At 42.3% G+C, this 20716-nt stretch overlaps 1 protein-coding gene across 16 annotated transcripts in view; it reads right to left on the minus strand.

Moving 5' to 3' along the window:
- PUM1 (pumilio RNA binding family member 1) overlaps positions 1–20716 on the minus strand; it is a 77138-nt gene that overhangs the window by 41306 nt on the left and 15116 nt on the right. For 9 of the 16 annotated variants that reach the window (XM_071768073.1, XM_071768079.1, XM_071768076.1 and 6 more), the window contains 5 exons: positions 17602–17670; positions 7673–7781; positions 4884–5062; positions 2767–2933; positions 1489–1759 (listed from right to left, as the gene is read on the minus strand). In XM_071768073.1, the coding sequence (XP_071624174.1) occupies positions 1489–1759; positions 2767–2933; positions 4884–5062; positions 7673–7781; positions 17602–17670 (795 nt within the window). Of the gene's footprint in view, positions 1–1488; positions 1760–2766; positions 2934–4883; positions 5063–5418; positions 5558–7672; positions 7782–17601; positions 17671–20716 lie in introns of those variants that run through there. The other 7 variants (XM_071768078.1, XM_071768080.1, XM_071768070.1 and 4 more) reach the window with 2 other exon arrangements.

Here is a 20716-nt window from a genome sequence, read left to right on the forward strand (position 1 = left end):
ATGACACGGAGGTGACATCACATCTGTGTGGCTGTTACATCATACAAAGGGGAAAATCATGCAAACCAGGCATGTCTAGAGGGCCAGAGACTGCACTGCAACCCTGTATGAAACCAGCACACCTTCCAGGTCAGCCTTACTTCAAGAGTTTTTATTTACCACTAGCTAGGAGAAAGACATGGTCAGTTTTAAATCCCATTTTTTAAAAGCTGGGAGAAATAAAAACGACTCAAACTTGTAAATGTGCCTTACTATAAATAGAAAACACTGGCAAAAAGCAATTACAGGCTTCCCATTCCTGCAGTGACTTTCCCATATCTAACATTTCTTCAAAAAGCAGCTCACTTATTTAGCTCTAACACTGTTTTTTCAAACAATAAAATGTGTATTTTTTTAAAAGTAACTCTTGCATTCAAGGTCCCACACTAGAGCACAACTAAGACTTAAAACTTAGCTTTCTTTTTTTTTTTTTTTTTTTGCAGAAGCTCTTTGGTTTAATCATTAAAAAACTGTCCATCATTAACCTCCCTAGCATACAACATAACTACCAATTAAGCTATAACACAGATATTTACACTGCTTTTAGGACTATGATAACTCTGACTGTGGGCTTTTAGCACCAACCTAGCAACAGCCCTTGCTCAACACAGAGTGCCAGCAGGCTACCTTGCTAAAAACAGATATTTCAGGAAGCCCAGGGCTAGTTCTCTACTCTTGCAATCAGCTCCAACAAAGGATTTTATTCTTCTTTCAGGGATATCACAGTTACAAAAGGAAGGCAATAAAAGTTTACAATCATTGCCTAAACTAGAAGGAACAAGAGTGGATTACAAGTTGATGGCTGGCTCTGGGCCCAGCATTCAGCAGGAGCCAAGAGCAGAGCAAGGATTTGCCTGGCTTGTCCAGGAGGAGAAACTTGGGCTGCTTGTGTGGGGAAAAAAGGTCAAACCCACTGGGCTGAGATCAAGTTCTGTAGTGTTGGACTCTGGCCTCAGGTCTGAAATCATGCACAAGTCTGAGTTTAAACTCATGATTCTTGCTCCAGCTGGGTAAGGCAGAGATCCCAAAGCAGGGCTGCAACACTGAGCCTGGAAAGTCCTTTGACCTTTAAGTCATTTTAAGGGCTCAAGGGTGGGTTGCTCTTTGGATGGCTGGTTTTTTGTTTAGCAATTTTACTGGTTTTAGAGCTCTTCTCCAATGCAAATTTACTCAGGCTAAAAAGGATCACTACCCAGAAACGTGCTGTTAATAAGTGCTGTTTATTACAGGTCCTCAAGACTCCTGTTGAGTGTGGCCATGTGGAGCAGATTCCTGCCTCGAGCTCACGAGATGGACACATGCAGCACTCTAGGGATGGCAGAGAGATGAGAAAACTCTTCCAAAGCCTTCATCCCCCTCCCCAAGAAGAGCCTGAGCTCAGGCTAACCCCAAAAAGACTCTCCAGGACACAGCAGAGCAGTGAGGTGGGAGCAAGGGCTGACACTTTACCTGCTGTTGGGAATTGTAATCAAAGAGCCCCACGGTGGCTGCAGCTGAGTCCACGGGTACCTGAGTGCCAGAATAATCAAACTGAAGAGGCTCCATGCCCACGTGCTCCATGGGATCCAGGGGGACACTCTGGGATTCAATGTTGGAGAAATCCTCCACTGGTTTGGCACCGTTAGTACTTGCCAGCTGGGCTAAGCCCTCTGAACCATTCTGGTTTGGACCCAGAAGATCCACTTCACTGGCAGAGTTCTGGCAGTTACCAGGTGTACGGCTGTGGGGAAAGAAAAAGACATTTGTCACCAAGAATGTCCCCTCAGCACTGTGTCACACTGCACTGCTTAACACCAGCAGCCACCAGCACTCACCAGAACTGCTGGTAGATGTCATTGTAAAGGAAGAAAAAAAAAAAAAAAAAGATGGTCTGAAATAGATCCTTAAATTAATTCTATTGAAGGTGCTGTGTGTTTAACACAAAAAAAAAAAAAAAACAACACCAAATAATCCACAAAACCCCCAGTCCCCTCACCTCAAAGACCTGTTACAATAGCAGTAAAAAGGAATTTCTATTTCTATTTTCTATTTATATTTTTTTCTCCTCAACTGAGCAGAGTCAACCATAACAAGACAGGATTTCAGCAGTGGTCAAGTTATTTTTTCATAAAGCTATTTGGTAATTATTAACCAGGTAACACCCTGACACTGTATCTCACTTGAAACCTTCCTAAAATAGCTGCCATAATGTCCTAGTTCAGGACTGGACTCAAGGGGGAAATGGTTCTTTTCACTGCAAGGGCCAGGACAGGCCCCAGAGCACATTTGTTTTGCTTTTACAGTTTTCCTCCATGTCAGCAGGAGGCAGGGTGAGCAGGTGAACCAGTAAGAAACACAGATACATTGATTATATCAATAGTCACAATTTCAGAAAGCTTTCATCTCTTGAGAGCTACAAGAAAACTCCAAAAGCCCAACTAAAATTGGGTGTGTGCATAAGCAGAGTCTGTATCTTCAGGAGGTGTTTCCATAGGAATCCCAAAGAGTAATTAATTAAAACCAGGTATGAAAATAAAACAAGATTACAGCCTACAGAGCTAGATCTGCAGAGATGAGAGCTGTCAGATGTCACCCTTCACCTTCCCTCAACAGTTCTTCCCTGGCCACATTACAGCCTCCTTGTGACACTGCTGCAATGAGCCAAGGGTTTTTTCACTACAGCATGGAATATCTTTCCAAAACTGTTAAGTGTGGCACTGATTAATTATTAACTAATCATGCACATACCTGAAGTCTTTGACATCTGCATCGATTCCATTCTGCACTGGCAAACCATTTGTTTTATCCATCACATCCCCCTCCTCCTTCAGATCTCCTAATTTATCACCATCAAATGTGCCCTTGTTTTTCTTGTCCCCTTTGTCATTCTCATCATTCTCAGCATCCCTTGGCCCCTAGGCAAAAAGAGACATTATTTTAATAAGCTTAGCTCCCAGATCCCTTTTGCTTTTATTCCCAGATGGTAACAGACCAAAGAAACATGGCACAATCAAGTGACTCACTTGCAAACATTAGTGCTTACAAATAAAAATGTAAAAAAGCAAAATAGCCAATCATAACCAAAGAAATTAATTCTCACTCTTCCAAGGGAGGTTTTATCTACTTACTCACTTGTCTTCCACTTAGTAATTCTGGGTTTGCTTCTACAGGCTCTTTAAAAATCCCACCCCAAAATCATTTTAAAGAATACTTAATTCAAATCCTCCTTTCTAGACAGGGCTTAAGCCCTTCAAAATTAACTCAGGAAATTTAAATACAACAGCATGTACTGAAGAGGTATAAAATGAACCTTCTAAGGCCCCTGTCTCAGTGTCAAAGATGCAGTAATTGATGAGACAAGTGGATGTGTTTGAGCAGAGCAGAATCACCTCAGTTTTGGGGGGCACTGCTGTGATTTGTACAGCAAATTCCAAGGTCCAGCTCATTTCAGAGCACTCAGGACCATCACTGTCTCAATCCCTGGTTCATTTAATCCTAAAGAGCATCTTAAGGGGGGGGGGTGAAATGAAAGAAAAGATAAAAAAGAGTTTCTGTTCTGCTGAGCATTTTACAAGTGGTATTACATCTGCAGCATTCCTGCCCTTAATGTTTTCATTTTATTTCATTTGGGAAAAGAATAAAGGGTGATTATGCCAGGGGCAGAGTTTTGAACAACAAAAGGGAGAGGAAAAACAACTTAATTTATGATAAAAAACAGCAAGGGGCATATAAACACATTTATCAGACAGCTTTGGTGCTGTCACAAAGAGAGACATTCAGACCCTGTCTGCTGCTTTATTTGAGAGAAAAGTGCTCTGCACAAAACAGGGCATTTGGACCCTCTGTCAACTGAATTGTTTTTCCATTCTCCCTATTTGGAGGGAGGGGATTTCCCCCCATATTTAGATAAAAATACATTGTCTTGAAAGCACTAATTTTCTGATGCTTCTTGTTAAGTCATGCTTCCTTAAATACTGAAGAGCAGGCTTGGAAATGCTAATTCTAAACACAAATTTGGAGCCCAATCCTCAGCCAAAGAATGTGCTATTCACCAGCAAACCCCTTCATTTCACAACTGGCATCCTGATGATGAATTCTGCAGAGCAGACACCTCTCTAACCCCCAATTTGGATGATAAATTGGGCCCTTCCACAGATTGTTCATTCCTCAAAAATCACCTTTCTCAGGGTTCAACAAGGTTACCCCGTGCCCACTAATGAGGTACAAAAATGAGAGGATGGATCAAGGAAACCACAAATCAGCTCCCTGAAGAGATGAGCACAGCAGCTGTACAGTAACAAACCTGCTCTACACTTCTATGCTTTCCAACAATCCCTGACCTAGCACATGGCTGATGAGGTAGAGCTGAGATGCAGCCCCCTTTTTCCCCCCCACTACAGGGAGAGGTTTTGATTATGCCCCTCACACCACACCCTCAGAGCTGAGGAAGCAGGAACTCTGCTCCCCACCCCACAAAGCATTCCCCAGCTGGAGTGGCTTTTGTAGCTGTGTTAGGTTCCTAGCATCATTCCATGGAGCTTTTTCTTCTTAGCCAGCAATAAAGCAGCCACAAAAAAAACCTGAGGTGTATTTGTAATACTTGTCCCAAAGTCAAGCTCAGATGGGGGTGAAGGACCAGGGAATGCAGCTGCCTTTACAGCATCTCCCAGACTGCATCCCCTAAATCAAGAACAGTGTTGAACTGCCAGCAGACCCATTTTAAAGGTAGCTTTAATAAAATAAAAATAAACAAAAAGAATAAGAAACAGTTGCCTTTAGGAATGGATTAACAAACAAACCAACCAAGCAGCAAATGAAGAAAAGAACATAATGGGAACTCAAATGTCAGAATCAGGCACACTTACAAATCCTCCTTTCCTTAGGCAGGAATCTCCAGGAGATGAGCTCAACACATACTCCACCATGCTAACTCCAAGTCCTCCACTCTCTGACCGTGGTGAAAGCACTGAGTTGACTTCACTATTCACATGAAACCCCTGACCAGGTCTTCTCTGAACCATAATTGGTTGGGAAACAGAGTGATCTGGAACAAAAACATGGGTAATTCTTATAAATAGATCCAACTAATCAAAGGAAGGAAGCCATTAAAAACATAATCTCTAAGGTCTCAATTGTACTAAGTGACAACTTCTTGACTCTGATGATGTCTTTCTCATTTTTTTAAATACTACACTATGGTATTAGTAGAAGTGACAACTGTATTTAAAATCTAAAATCATAAAATTCCAGAAATTTAAGTCTCTAGGTAAGGGTTAAAATTTAAAAATCCCAAAAGTTCTGCTTTTGGTTTTACTAAAACTCTTGCATTAGTACAGTGAAAAAACAATCAGTCTTGGGGTTTGTCATTTAAAACACCATCCTACTGTTGTACCAACCTACATTTTATTGGTCTCATGAAATGCCATTTTCATGTCATGATCAGAGTTTCTCTTGGCTGGTATTTCCTCTAGAAAAGTTCATGAGAACTTCATTTCTTCTTCCTGATGCCCTGTCCTCCTCCATCAGCCCCAGTGCTTCATCATCCCTGCAGCCTGAGGGTTTGAGATCCAACCAGAACAGACCAGGGATCAATGTCTGCAAAAGGCCTTATGAGCTCTGGAAAAATCAGCAGCAGCAGCAGCAGACCTTACATCCCCAGCAAGGGAAGAAGTTCTCCACTCCTGCCTGCTCTGAAGAGCCAGTGAGACACCAACAACAGGCAGCAGAAAGAGCAGGGGATGGTGGAAGGGACAGGCAATGATATTGCTGCTGTAGGTTCCTTAGAAAGGAGGCATAAGCTGTCCAAGAGAAGAAATTCTATTCTGTCATTGCTCCTGGCTGCATTTTCCTGCCTTCTCCTTCAAGCCAGCACAAGCTTTTTTGTAGCCACAAAGTGATGTGGACTGGGGTGACTTTTCTGGGGATAAAGTTAACAAAGCAAAGAGAAAAACTGGTTTTGACTCAGCTGAGTTCCCTAGCAGGTATCACTGCACTGCTGTGTAACTGCTTGTACCAGCAGGAGGGGAAGAAAGCAGTGGCTTGTGGCAGACAGGCCTGGTTGTTTTAGTGGCTTTAAATGCTTTAAAACTACAACTTGAAGGCAGAGCAGTGAAGAGCCAAGGCCAACCAGGAGGGTACTGCATACAGTGGACACAGAGAGAAAGGGAAATGGATGGAGCAAAGGATATCTTACAAAAAAACAGGCTTTATTAGTTCCCCAGTTTGTGGAACAAACCAGTCTTCTGGCCAAGGACACTTCCACACCCCACCTCCAAGTTGTGCTCCTTGCTCTGGGGCAGTCACCTTGTGCAAAGTGCTTAGATCATTGCTCTTCTCTTCATTTTAGATGAGCAAAGGGAAAAACTGTGCCTCCCCTTAGTCCCAGTGCAGGCCATGCTGAGGAATAAAGGCTGTAAGGTGCACAGGAATAATTGAGAATAAACAAAGGAAGAGATGAGACAAAGAGCTTTGTCTCATGGAGATAGATCTGTGATCAGGCAGAGTAGGAGGTTACCTCCCCCAGATGTCTGCCCTGCCTGTCTGCTGGATGTAACCAGCCCAACAACAGAGGCAGAGGAGGAGAAAGTTTCCTCAGCTGTTGCTATTCAGAGGCTCAGCCCTTTAATCCACCCTCAGCTTCAGTTTATACCAGTAAAACCAGCACAAACTGCTGCTGAGGACTGGATGTGGGCACTGCTGCTAACAGTGCCCACAAAATCTCCCCAGTACCCAGCCAGACTCAGCAAGGTTCAGCCCATCAGGTTTTGAGAAGCTTTATTCCCTTTTTTTTCACAGCTGTTTTGAAATTTAAATCATAAAAAATGCCCTCACCATTATCTCAATGCCTTCACTCTAATAATGGATATTTTTGGCAGGGAAAAAAAACCAAAATGAAACAAAAGACAGGACCAAGTGCTCTGGATCACAGCTCCCCTGGAGCTGGAGTTCTCTGCAGTTGTTTGGAAACTGCACGAGATACTCAAGTGTTTAAGGCCCATGTTCACTACATGTAGAAAGCACAGAAATAAAAAGTAAAAGGTTAGCATTTCAAATTCAGCACATGCATGTGATTTTCTTTTGTCACTTAACTAAAAATCAGCCTGAACACTTTCCCCTCCAATTCCAAGTAAGGGATGGTCTCTGATCCAGGAGCAATATTCTTGACAGATAAACTTCAACACTACTAACCCAAAACTTCTTTTTTTTTTTCCCTTTTTTTAAATTGAATGTGGCTGTGTTTTGCTTGGTTGGTTTAGTATTTAAAAAATGTTGGGGTGGGTTTTTTGTTTGTTTTGGGTTGGTTTTATTAATAATTTTATTCTCTAGTATTTGTCCAAACTTCAAGAAATCCATCCCAAGGCAGAAAACACATCAGAAAGCTTAAATTTAAATTTTAATGGTAATCAAAAATTTTTAAGCAGATAAACATAAGGGTACACCTGTTCCCATTAGACAATTTTTTTCTAACTATGGACATCTTTTAGCTATCACAAAGCAATGTGAGTTTTTCTATTAGTCTGCTATTAATAAACCAGATGTTTTTTCAAAACCTTTTAAAAGCTGTGTCAGCCACAGCAGCCAGCAATGTTGAGCAGGTTAAGTTGCACAATTCTGTATTCAACCCCCAACTAAATTAAGTAAATAATTGAGCTACCTGATGTTCCCCAAGCACTGTCTCTCCACTGATCTCCCAGAAATATCCCTTTTGGTCCATCTTTGCTGGAATCATCAGATTCCCAAAACTTTTTACCCGGCAACAGCTGCTGCAATTAAAAAAAACAAAACAAAACAAAAACAAACAAAAATACAAAGCATGATTAAAATAAGTATAAAATGCAAACATAAACCATAAGCTCTTCTTTTCTAAACATGAATCAATCATTAAAAACAAACTGATACACATGCTCCATAATCAAAATATTTATACACTGCTAGGGTGAAAGCCACACAGCAACCCAGATAATGACTCAGTCTCTGCAATCCTCTTACACTCTTAACTGCTTTCTGAACCCCACACACGTCACCACACACACACAGACCTGGCATCCTCCAGCCTCTCAGCACGAGGGCTACTTGCACAGAAAAATCCTAGCAGAAAACCCCCTGTTCTGATCAGAACATTATCATCACTTCCACCTGAGCCCTGAGGATACCTCAAAAACCACAGGCAGCACAAACCTTTGCCTTCAAATACTGAGGTGGTGATGCCAGCAGGGACAAAACAGAGCAGAGAGGTGCCAAGAGCTCTGGTTTCTCAGAATCATAGAATCCTAGAACTGGCTGGGTTGGAAGGGACCTCAGAGCTCATCAAGTCCAACCCTTGCTCCACTCCCCCCGTGGTTCCCAGCCCATGGCACTGAGTGCCACATCCAGGCTCTTTTGAAATATCTCCAGGGATGGAGAATCCACCCCTTCCCTGGGCAGCCCATTCCAATGGCTGAGCACCCTCTCCAGAAAGAAATTCTTTCTCATGTCCAACCTAAACCTCCCCTGGCACAACTTGAGACCTCTTGTGCCCTCTTGTCTTGCTGAGAGTTGCCTGGGAAAAGAGCCCAACCCCCCCTGGCTCCAACCTCCTTTCAGGGAGTTGGAGAGAGTGATGAGGTCTCCCCTGAGCCTCCTCTTCTCCAGCCTCAACACCCCTAGCTCCCTCAGCCCTTCCTCACAGGACTTGTGCTGGATCCCTTCCCAGCCTCCTTGCTCTTCTCTGGACCTGCTCCAGCACCTCAATCTCCTTCCTGAGCTGAGGGGCCCAGAACTGGACACAGGACTCAAGCAATCATTTTTTAATGATTGCTGAGGGCAGGACTCCCCATGCCACCCAGATTATTTGTAAATATCAACAAGAGTCAACAGCTTCGTGCCACTGCACCTGCCACACGTGTGCTGCTCCTGCAGGGCTGAAGAGAAAAAGGCTTTGCACTTACTGAGAAGGAGACAAAGTTATCCCTGGCTTGGATCAGTCCAAGGAAGATTGTTCTGAAGTTGAGAACACAGCAGAAAGAACAGTCTGCTATTTAGATGGGGTTGGGAACTACCAGCTTCACCCAGGCAACACCTGCAGCGTGGCATGGACAGCTGGCAAGGGGAATTTGGAGCCCTGCTCAAGTGCCTCAGAGGTCAAGCAGCCAATCTTCAAATGAAAATCTTCAGGCTGAACAAGAGATATGCAATCCAGACAGGAAACAACAATACATTCAGAGCAAATTAACAAAATAAATGAGCCTTGCCTGCTGAAGTTGGAATCAAACTAAAAGAAGGGGAAGATTAGTAAGTACTTTCATCTGGTTTTGAAATTACCATGGAGCAAGCAAGAACCATCAGCTTAGTTGTGTCTCCTCTACACCACAAGTGTTGATAACTCTGTACTCCAGCATTAGACATACATATTTAAGGCTATGGCATAACACAGTAAACAGGCTACTCACTTACAGGATGATTTAAGAGCTCCCAGCCTGCAGTGTACTCTGCTTTAGGACAAGAAACTTATGCTCACCATTTGCTTTTTAAGTTGTGTTGACACAGAAATGTATTGCAGAGCAGGTCTGGAGGTATGAGATTAAACCTGAGGTTTAACTGGGTGTGGATAACTGGAGACATTACAGAGAAGACAGGTATTCTGATGAAAGGAACAACAATTCTACCCTGCTGCTGCAAAGCAGAATTCCTTCCAAATTCTAGTAAAAATAAATGGAGAAAATAAATAAAAACCCCACAACATGAAAAGCAACCCAAACACAACAGGTAAGGGAGCAATTTCATTCAGCTACTTCACTAACACCCAAGTTGCTGTTGATGAAAAATAATCATGTTTTTGCATGGAGATCAGTAGAGCAGGAGATCAATAGGACTTCAACAGGCTGTCAGGCTACATGGGAAAATAAATAAAAGAATGCAATCCCTTTGGGAAAAACAATCCTGTACAGGCAGGAGATGGAGGGCAGGCCTGGCATCTGAGCAGCCCTGGGAGCAGCACAAGTCTCTTGAGGGGCTCCTGGGCAGACCTGGGGCTGTACATGTGCAAGGTTGAGAGCAACAGAAACACAGTTCCAGCTCCTCCAAGAGCCCTGCACGTTGCCTGTACAAGCACAGAGGAATGTAAAACAAAGCAATCCTTGCCTACAGAGGTTGATTCAACGTCTCAAACTAACACAGAACAGGTCCAATTTAAGGATAACGTGTGCCAGGAATGCTCCTCTTGCTTACCTGCACTGCAGTTTTCCTCCAGATCAAAGTACACACTTGTGTAACTTGCTTCCCCACCTTAACCTCCTCTTCCAGCTCCTAAGATCCTTCTGCTAAAAGCAAAACTCTTCTGACTGATTTTCAAACTAAGGATGAGGTGAACCTTCTATGCCCAAGCTCAATGCAGCTTACTCCAAAGTCCTGTAAAGGCAGATGCACTTCAACCCCAGCCAGAGGGATGGACACCAGGACCTGGGCTGGCCCCAGGAAAGGCGAAAGAGCTGTAGAGAAAGTGTCAGGGACACCCAGGACTTGTCCCCACCCTGCTCACAAAAGTCATTACAGAGGCAGAGTCTAGAATTACCAAGTGGTTTGGGTTGGAAAGGACTTTCAAAGATCATCTAATCCACCTCCTCCAGTGATGAGCAGGGACATCATCTCAGCATCTCCAATTCCCATCCAACCTGGGCTGAGACTGCCAGGGATGGGGCAGCCACAGCTCCTCTGGGCAACCTGGGCCCAGCACCCTCACACCAAAGAATTTCTTCCTTAAGTCCAAGAAGTCTCTCCTTCCTTCCCTTAGTCAAATATTCATTCAAAGCACTGTCTTTGAGTATCAAAACTTTTCAGCACAGAAACACCAAGCTTTTGTTTTCCCCAGTTCTTCAGTAATAGGCACATCATCCACACCTCCAACCTCTGCACCCTGCACACAATCTGTCCATGTAAGGCCATTTAATTGCCTATTTTCTCTACAAGGTACCCCATTCTACTTCAATCTTTTTCAGCAAGTCATTTCCACCCAAACCTCTCAAGGTTAAACTTTGAAGTCAGTATTTTAATCCCAGTGCTAAGATATCTCTGGAGCTTTATTGTCTTCTTCCTACTGAGAGAACAGGACTCATCTTGTTCTTTTAACTCTCAAACCACTGAATAGAAAACTCAAGTGTTTTCCCTAGCTGCTGCTTTTCTGCACCCAGAAGAAACATGGGGAGATCTTGCTACACCACTTGCTTTTTAGTAATGTGCCTGTGACTTGAGGATTTCTCCTGGCATCATAAATACAACGTAGGATTGCTCAGGAGTCTCCCAACTGAAGGATTAATGCAGGGAGACTGACATTGCACTCCAAAAAAACTGAAGAAAACTGTCAGGACATCAGCAAAACTCAGTTCAGAACACACAGCTTAACCTGTTCTTCCATCTGCACCATGGGGTGAATTTGAGGAGGTAAAAGGCAAATCAGTACTCTCTGGTATTTATAAACATAAACACATCAGGTGGGTGACAATTTTTTCAAGCTTCTGTCATTCCCATATTACTTTTATTGCAGCTTTACCCCCCTGCTGCTGCTGCCCCAGGAAAATCACTACTTTCCTCCTCACTCCACTTAAAGGATTTTGAATAAGGAAGGAATAATGAACGCCTTAAACAAAATTCTATCTGCAGCTAAACACTTCTTATTTCCTATGACAATACCTTAGTGTGTCCTGCAGTCACACCTCAAATAAAGGAGATTATAAAGGCTTGATAAAATAAAGATAATAAAGGCTTGATAAAAGGAGATGGGTTAAGAGCAAGCAGAATAATTTTCTTTTCAAGGAGAGCAATCTTTAGTCTACAGGAAAATTCAACTCTTGAGTTTCCAAAATGTTAAAAAGTTTTCCTGATATATGCAAGAAGGCAATAGTGAATTCTAAACTTATGACATTTTCTACTTCAAGGTATTAGGCAAAATGGAAATTAAGCAAAAAAATAATGCAAACCTATGGGAAAATCTGCATCTGGAAGGCAGCAGAGAGCCCAGCAACTGCCTGGCAAGTATGGTCACAGCAATAGGTTACCTCAACATTTTTAAAGCAACCCTAAAACCTGAAGCAAATGTGCATAAAGGTTCAGGAGTTACTTCTCCTAAGGAAATCTGCAAGCCCAGCCTCCCTGCTTGGTTTTAATACTTGGAGGTACTCATTTTCTCATGCAATATAAACAGTAGCAACACAGTAAGATTTGTTTCCACCTTTTTAAAATTTTAATGACATTTCCAAACCAGCAGCACCAGAAAGATTCCTCAAGTAAAACCCTGCTTCAATAATACTTGGCTTCAACAGCAACCCCAAGCAAAGATATTTCCCCCCCTGTGTCACCAGTGCTGCCAGCTGCTTCCCACAAAACCCTTTCAGCTCTCAATTACAACAAAATTCTACAAAGGTGTGGAAAGGAACATCCACAGGCACGAGGCACCAAGTTCAGACACTTGGTACAGAGCTGCATAAACCAGGTGTACACTCCTAACCCAAAGATAAGGAAAATAAACACTTCACCCCAGTATGTGTTTATAAACCACAGCAAAAAGCTGTGGTATGAAGTGGAATTCACAGAGCAAGCTCTTATTTGTAATCTGGTTGCTCATTTAAAGAAATATTTCAGGTTTTCTGGCCATAAGGTCACTACTACAAGAGGTGGCAAGACCATTTCCTCTGGCTGGAAGGCAACTGGAGACTGATTCAGTTTTTTCTTCTTTCACCTTTTTCTTGAGAGTCAAAGCACACCCACTTTCCAACAAGATCCTGAAGAACTGCACCCAAATACCTTCCTATGGTTTAACAGTCACAGAGAAGGGTTAAAAACAATTTCTAATACTATCTCATGCACACACACCCCCTTACTGTACAAACAACTGCAGCTTTGTCTCCTAGAGTCTAATCTCTTCCTTCCCAAAAGAAGAAAGTTTCCAATCAGAAGCTTTGTACCATGAGCAAAAAGAAACAGACTAGAAATGTTGATTTTACATACAGATTCTGGATGTATTTACAGATATTAGGGAGGAGAATACCCAAAAGACAGTATGGAGAGATGGCAATGGGTCCTTGCTCTTTCAAACACTGCTTCAACCAGAACTAGAGGTTTATCAAGCAGGAATCATCTGTCCTGAATTATGCAACAGACTGCCAAGACAACAAGCATTTCTTCAGGGGAAGTCATTTGTTGCAATAGGAAAAAAAAAAACCAACAAACAACTGTTATTTTAATTATTTTAAGTGAGCATCATCCATTTCTTCAGGTTGGAAATTAAAAATGAACACGCAGTGGTTTATAACCACACTTGTTTATTTGTTCCCCAGTTTTTATTAAAATTGACCCTATCCAGTATGAAAATAATCCTGCTAAGCCCTCTTACAGAGGACTTAGAGACTCAGGCCAATATTCAATTTAGCAGAGCAGGAAGGAGGAGAGGGGACAACTTACACATCAACAAAAGCAATTCTACAACCAGCAAGTCCAGAGCCTGCACTTCCAGATCCCACTGAGATAAGATTAGGAATTAGACAAATTAAGTAAACTGATCCCCTTCAGACAAAGTAAATATGAAGACAGAAGAAGCCATCTGTGCAGCTGGAGAATTCAGTTTATCTGCCCCAACAGGTAGGAGAAGGCAGAGCCTGTATTTACAAGTCACAGTGGGGCAGCACTGCAGGTTTACAAACACTAAGATGTTATCTACCCTAAAAAAAAAAAAAAAAAAAGTTGCCATCTAAAAAACAAACCAGATAAGGAGGCTGAGCACACAACAAGCAACCCAAGCTTGGATTGCTGAAGCAAGGAGAGCTTTCTGCTGGCTCGGGGAGCTAGGAGGGTCTGAGAGCACAACATAAAGGAGCAGGAAAGGTTAATAAATCAGTAAATCTCCATCCTGCAAAGACAACAAGCTGCTGAGCTGTCTAGCTGCATTTCACTGACTTTATCTTCTTCTGCAAGTGCAAAGCACAAAGTTAGCAAGAGCATTAAAAATTCTGTGTTACCTGTGATTTCTGCTGAAAGGGACCCAGAGTGCATCAGAACAGACCACACCCATCAAGTGTGCTCTAGGAATTGAGTAAATGAACTGCATTCCCCTTTTTACCTACATAAATTCCAAAGACCCAAAAGCTCTGCAAGTTAGTTTATATCCCTTTATTACCTGTCTGTTTGTGCTCTTGTATTTGCTGATTCATCTTCCAGGTTATTTTGAAAGTGTTTCAGAAAAACAGCTTTTTAAAAACTTTTACTTAAATTAACCTTTGAGAACCAGCTGTTCTAATGTTCCCCTTTTTCCTTGCTGACAACCACTCATCCCCTTTCACCTGCAGCCCTTCTGAAGCCACCAGTGACCACTGAACAATCCCTGGTGTGTTCCTACCCAGCTCCTGCCCTGCTTCAGCCCATCCTGGCACCATCCTGATGTGCCAGTGTAGCTGCTCTGCCACCATCAAGCTTCACAAACACAGCTTCAATCCTCCCATTTCTAACCCTGCTAGCACGAGATAAATTGAAGGGGGGAAAACAAAGAGACAACAAAACCAAAAAACACTGAACAGAAACATTATTCAAAACTGTCAATGCTCCCCAGCCCAGCAGCCAATGAATCATAAATTTATGAGGAGACAGAAAAGATATCATTAGCAGGGCAAGCAGTCATGTGGAACTTTTATAAGTTGGTTTGGGGGTTTTTTTGGTTGCTTTTTGTTTGGGTTTTTTAATTCAGATACAGGAATGTCCAGAACCACTCTGCATTAAAAGAAGGGCTGGGCAGGGGAGAAGCAGGGGCTTATCTAGGACCCAAGCAGCTGCACCAAGGGGACAAAACCATGGAAAAGTTGAATACCTATTGCTTCAGGCTGGGATGGCTCAGGGTTCTGATACAAAAAAACATGGGAGTTGTAGGAATTCCACATTTGGGCCAGAGTTGGGAGCTACACTAGACTAGCTTATTTCCCTCACTGCAGCTAACTGGACAAAGTGCTAAAAAAAGGGGGAGAACCCTTTTAGAGGGCTACTTCCAACATCATCAGCCATGCTTTCTATCAACAGCCATCTTCCCATTTGAGAGAAGAGAAAAAGGGTTTCTGTGGCTTTTTTCACATCTCACACTTGAGGAAGTATTGCACTTCCTCTCAGACTGAAATTTAGGGACTTACAAGGCTGCTTGTACTGAGGGAGGGAGGGATTTCAGAGGTGGAAACAGCCATAAGAAAGATGTAAATGTGGGGTGGGTTTTTTTCCAAGCTGCTCCTAATTTTCCTAGATTAGGGTATCTGCTCAACACCAAATATTACCTCTCATGCTGTCAAAACACAGATATGAGGTTTAATTGCTTGACAGCACCCTCTAAAAAAAAAAGCTCTGATGTGTTCAGAGGCACAAACTCCTTAAATCACTGAAATTGTGACAATGCTGCTTATTCAGAAGCAAGAAAACAGGAATATAGAGATACATTAAATGCATACAGACTCATCCTCATCTTTCTCTTCCAGGTTTATTATTATTATTATTATTATTATTATTGACACTTCCTGCAGGTAAGGCTCAGAAGACACAAGATCAAGAAACACAAATCAAATTTGCTCTTTTCCTGATTTATTTCAGATTCTTTTTTTTTTTTTCTTAGTAAACTGACTTTCTCCCTCAGTTTCCTTCACATTCCAGGAGCAGGAGAGGGGGAGGATTGGGCATGCTGCACAAAATCAGCCTGTAGTTAGTTGAAGAACAGGGTCTTAAAAGCCAACACACACATTATCCCTCGGGGATCTCACTTTACATAGTTCCTTAGATCAGCCAGCTGGATCTGTGTTGAAAAATACCTTGGGGAAGTACAGAGATAATTTAATGGATAAAGAAAGGAAATGGTGGAACTGAGGGAGAAAAACCTTAAGAGAAACAACAAAGTGTCTTAGCTTAAAGTAAAGGGTGAAACATCACCTTTCCTGGAAGAACATGTTTGTTCTGGTATGAAGAAAAGGCCAGTGACAAAAAGGCCAGCTCCAAAACTATCTGCATCCCAGTTACAAGAAAGAGGGGGTGGGGGGTATGATAAGTTATTACTGGAAGGCAAACCTCACATCCTCCAAAAACCAAACCTGAATTCACTTCTCTCAGGAGACAGGTAAGTAGAGTTGGTAAAAATCAGCATATTTAGGAATGCCTTGAGGCATTTCTGCTAACATGACCTAATGGCACCTGAAGTACAAACAAGTGATGTGCTTACTCCTACCGGGCTTCCAAAGAGCTTGAATGCTCTGAAAATGAAAGTCTTGCCCAAGTGAGGTGTTAAAAATAATATTCAGAGAACATTCACACCCCCACCATTTCACTGGCATGCTCCACATGGAGGCACACTGCTCAGCAGCTTCAGATGGATTTTTTTATGGCATGTTTTCTCCATTGTGGAGAATTTTCATCAACTTAGTCAATAAGCTCAATGTAGAGAAACAGAGATTTGCCTCTCAGGCTCTGTCAAATTAAAATGCAACTCAGTATTGCCATCTTCCCAGAGAAGGAAGGAAGGAAGGAAAGAAGGTGAAAAGGGAAGTTAAGTCTTCCACCTGACAAGCACCTGTTTATGAATCCCACCACACAATAATTTGCTGTTTTCTACAAAACAATCATTTTTGGGTTCTAGGGATTTATTTTTGTTTTTTTAACTTGTCTCATAAACAAGGTAACAGAGATAGGATGGACTAAAGGTGAAGGAAATAAACTAGCTTGGAACTTGACAGACAGGAATGCAAAAAGGAAGGCTCTCCAAAACAACAGGCCTGCCATACATTAACATCCACCTACAAGACATGATGTTTTCACCTCTGTTCTTCCACAGCCTCCAAAGGGAATGACTACAAAGGAAAAGGAAAGAGGCAAAGAAAAGAAGGGTCTCCTATCCCAACTTTCAGGAACCTAACAGAATAATTTGCTATCCTTTCAAGTCACTCTAAAAATAAGTAAATTCTCTTTTTTTTCAAAGCAGCCCAGTGGCCATTTCCACCAAATCTGTCACATCCTTGCTGCACTAGGAGATCAAAATAACCCTCCCTCAGGTTTTTATCAAGCTAGAATTGAAGGACCTGTTATCTGGCAACTTCTGTGGGGTCCTTTTGACCTGTCCAAAGCACTTGTCACTTCTGCAGCCCTGGATTACATTGCCCAGCTCCTTTAAACATTAAACACACTCCTGTGCTTTCTGACAAAAGCCCAAAGGTGGCCAGGAGTGGAAACAGGGCAGCAGGCAATGCCAAACAGCTAAACCCACAATACTATGGGGTCTGAGATCACCAGATCCCAAAATAAACCCACTACAAGTATTGTAACACTTGTCACAAGACATATTTCTAACCCTTCTTTTACAACCACCATTTTACTGTTTGGTGATACAACAGGTGGAGGGCTTAGCTGTTCCTCCTACTAAGATGTATTCCAGCCTGGCAGGTTTTTATTTTGTTAAAGCACACTCAGACACACACACACACACACTTCACAGTCATAATTGAGAAGACTCAAGCCCAAAATCATTCCAGCAGCCACAAAACCTTCTATTTTCCTCCTCCCCCCCCAAATATAAATTTATTTTTCTATAGGCCTTTCCCTTACCTCTCCCATAGCTCGTCCTTCCAGAGCAAGTGCTTGAAAATCATGATTCAGTTCATCCATGGAACGCACCTGTTTACAGATGGGCAAGAAAAACACATGAGGAAATGCTTGGATTTCTCTTAATAATACTTTATAGCATTTATTCTGATAGAAACTGAGAGCTACATTCCATATTACAGCATATAACAAGGTTACTGAGCTCCAAAAGATGCCTTACCTTTAAGAGTCCCAGAAGCTAAAACATTCATAGTGTTAGATTTACACATGCATAAAAAAAGGAAATACTAGCAATTACTTTGAAGACACACAAAATCTAATGCAACTGCCTTTGCTAAGCACATTGCAGAGACCAATATTTCACAGTGAGGTGCATGATTTGTAGTGAGGAAGTCAATAAATAAGGAAGCACATCAACATCATCTCCATTCAGGTGAAAATCAAGTTAAAATCCTAGCATAAAACCAGGACAAGTTAAATTCAAGTTACATTGATATGGAAGAGAAAAACCCAATGGTAGAAACAAAAGCAAATAAAACCAGGAAAAGTTAAATTCAAGTTACATTGATATGGAAGAGGAAAACCCAATGGTAGAAACAATCAAATTAAATTTAAAACTGCCACTTGAAGTTGGGGGGAGAGGATGAAGAAAAGGGAGCAAGCAATGCCTTGAGATCAGTTGCCTGTTTTAGTTACTGTCCCCACAACAACGGCTGGAAGTGGGAACCCAGAAGCACAAACACCTTCAGAAAAGCCACACAGGGCAGGGGAGCAGCCCCTAGAGGTGACAGTGGCCTTGCTCACCTGGAGCTGTGTGTTTCCTGGCAGCACAGGATGGAATTCAGAGCTGTGCCTTTTGCTGCTTTGGATCACGGTTTGATGAAAACAGATTCAATTAGAACATCAAAACCAGCAATTTAAAACTGGGTGTTGAAAATGCAAGAAAACACTTGAGTCTCATTTCTGTATCTCATCCAGGCAAGTCCTTACAGCTGCAGCCACTGAGCACGTGAGCAGAAGCAAAGAATAAAACCACAACTATGGACTTGAGGACAAAGCACAGAGGTTGAACCACGTGCTGGGATTCAGAGTGAATTCTTGCCCTGTACTCTAACACCTGTATCACAGCAGGACTTATTCCAGCAGCCACAAACACTTAGGATAGCACATAGGCAATACTACACACCTCCTACTCAATGTTTACACAAAACCCAACAGCTCTCACACACCTTTCTGCTAGAGCACAACCAAAAACTGGTTTGGATGCTAATGCACAACTATGCTGCCAGGGACTGGTGCTGTACAGCACTGACCACCCTGATTTCTGATACACCACTCCCAGCAGAACCAAGACTTCCTTATGTTTACATTTCTACTTAAAGAAAAGATTCAATAGATCCCACTAAAGGATGTCAGATGTAGGCAAAGCATCACACATAACCTCCAGAAGTCCTCTCCAGTCTGAAGTCATAAAATCATAGAATGGTTCAGGTTGGAAGGGAACTTAAAGATCATGCTTCTGCTCTTCTGTGACAACACTACTCTCAAAAGATTGGTAACAAACTGCTAACTTATCTAATACACGTTTTCCTAATTCACAAATCCTCAGTGGCCAGTCACCCAGTTTAAAAATAAGGTATCCCCTCATTACTGTATCTCAGCTCCAAGATATCTGCAGTTATGCCTCAGCCTTGGCACCTTCTGTGGTGACACTTCTCACAGTCACCATAGAACAGAGAGTGCAAGCAGGATCCCACCTTCCAGAAACTACAGCACCAGAGACTTTCCTTTAGTGTCAACTCCATCACTGACCTGCCAGCCAAAATCTCAGTTGACTCACGTGAGACAAGAGGTTAAATACACCAAATTCTTCTGTGAAGCATTTCAAGCTGAACTCATGGAAAGTGCTGCAGCCCTGACACATGCTAAGCCACAAAAGCTAACCAGCAGCAAATTATTATTTCAGTGAGACATCTGCAGAATAAAGAAGATACTGAAAGAGATTCAGAAGGTGATGTTCATGAATCTCACTGCTAAAGCCATATCCCAGCAAGCCAGACACAGCCACAGTGGCACTGAGCCAGCACAGTGCTGGTGTAGAAAAACAGAGGCTGCTGCTTCAGCGTGTGCCCCCCAACAAATAAGCTCCAAAAAATGTGATTTACATCCTGGTGTGAAGCTGTGCTGCCATGCTGACCTGAATTCTTGGTGGAGAAGCTAGAGCTGCTGCAACTATTAACAAGGGTATAATTTCCAACGTTGCCAAAGCCTTCAATGCAAGTTCATGGTGCTCCACCAGAAACCAAACTGAGCAATTCCTGCACTGCTTCCCCCAGTCTGGACCAGTTGTCCATTGCCAGCACAGAAAAGCATGTTTGTCTTCAGACAGTGCCATGAGAGTTGTTTACCACAGAGGTGATACAGACCAAGATAAGATGAATGGTAAAAAGCAAAAAAACAAGATAAACATGAAAACAAAGTACACTCCAGCTTTCATACCTGGCTGGTTTAACTGCACACCAAACACAGCATTATTATTTATTATTATTTTTACTCCTCTCAAGGGTCTAAAGGAAGCTGTTCTCCAAACATGTCTTAGATTGCAAATTGTCATCCTAACCTCCCAGTTAAATCATACACAGTAAAAATGGGCAGCCTGCAGCTCCTTCTCAAATACACTACTCCAATCACTATTAAAAACAAAAAAAAAAACTGGCTCCTCTATCCACGAGCAGAGGTCAGATAACAGAAGAAATTACTCATTACAGATCTTTAAGTCACAACCCTAATCATCTCCTTTTTATCAATCCTACCAATGATGGATAAAAACATTTCCTATTTCAGGTTTTCATGCCTGACTTTCAGGCACTGATACACTCAGACTACAGAACCACCAATTCTGAGCTCCCCCCTCTTAGTTGCATAATTCCTTTCTCCACTGATCACTGTATCTATTTATTTGTAATACAGGTCAATTATTATTCAGGTTTCAAAGACTGTACCCAGAAGGTCCTCTTCTCACTTCCCCTCTCCAGAATATTAAATCACAGCACCTCTTCACCTCATTTTCTTACGTGGGATTGCACAAACATCACAGAGCTCCTTCATTTCCCTGGGC

This window comes from Heliangelus exortis, chromosome 24, assembly GCF_036169615.1.
Source record: "Heliangelus exortis chromosome 24, bHelExo1.hap1, whole genome shotgun sequence".
NCBI classification, from domain to species: domain Eukaryota; kingdom Metazoa; phylum Chordata; class Aves; order Apodiformes; family Trochilidae; genus Heliangelus; species Heliangelus exortis.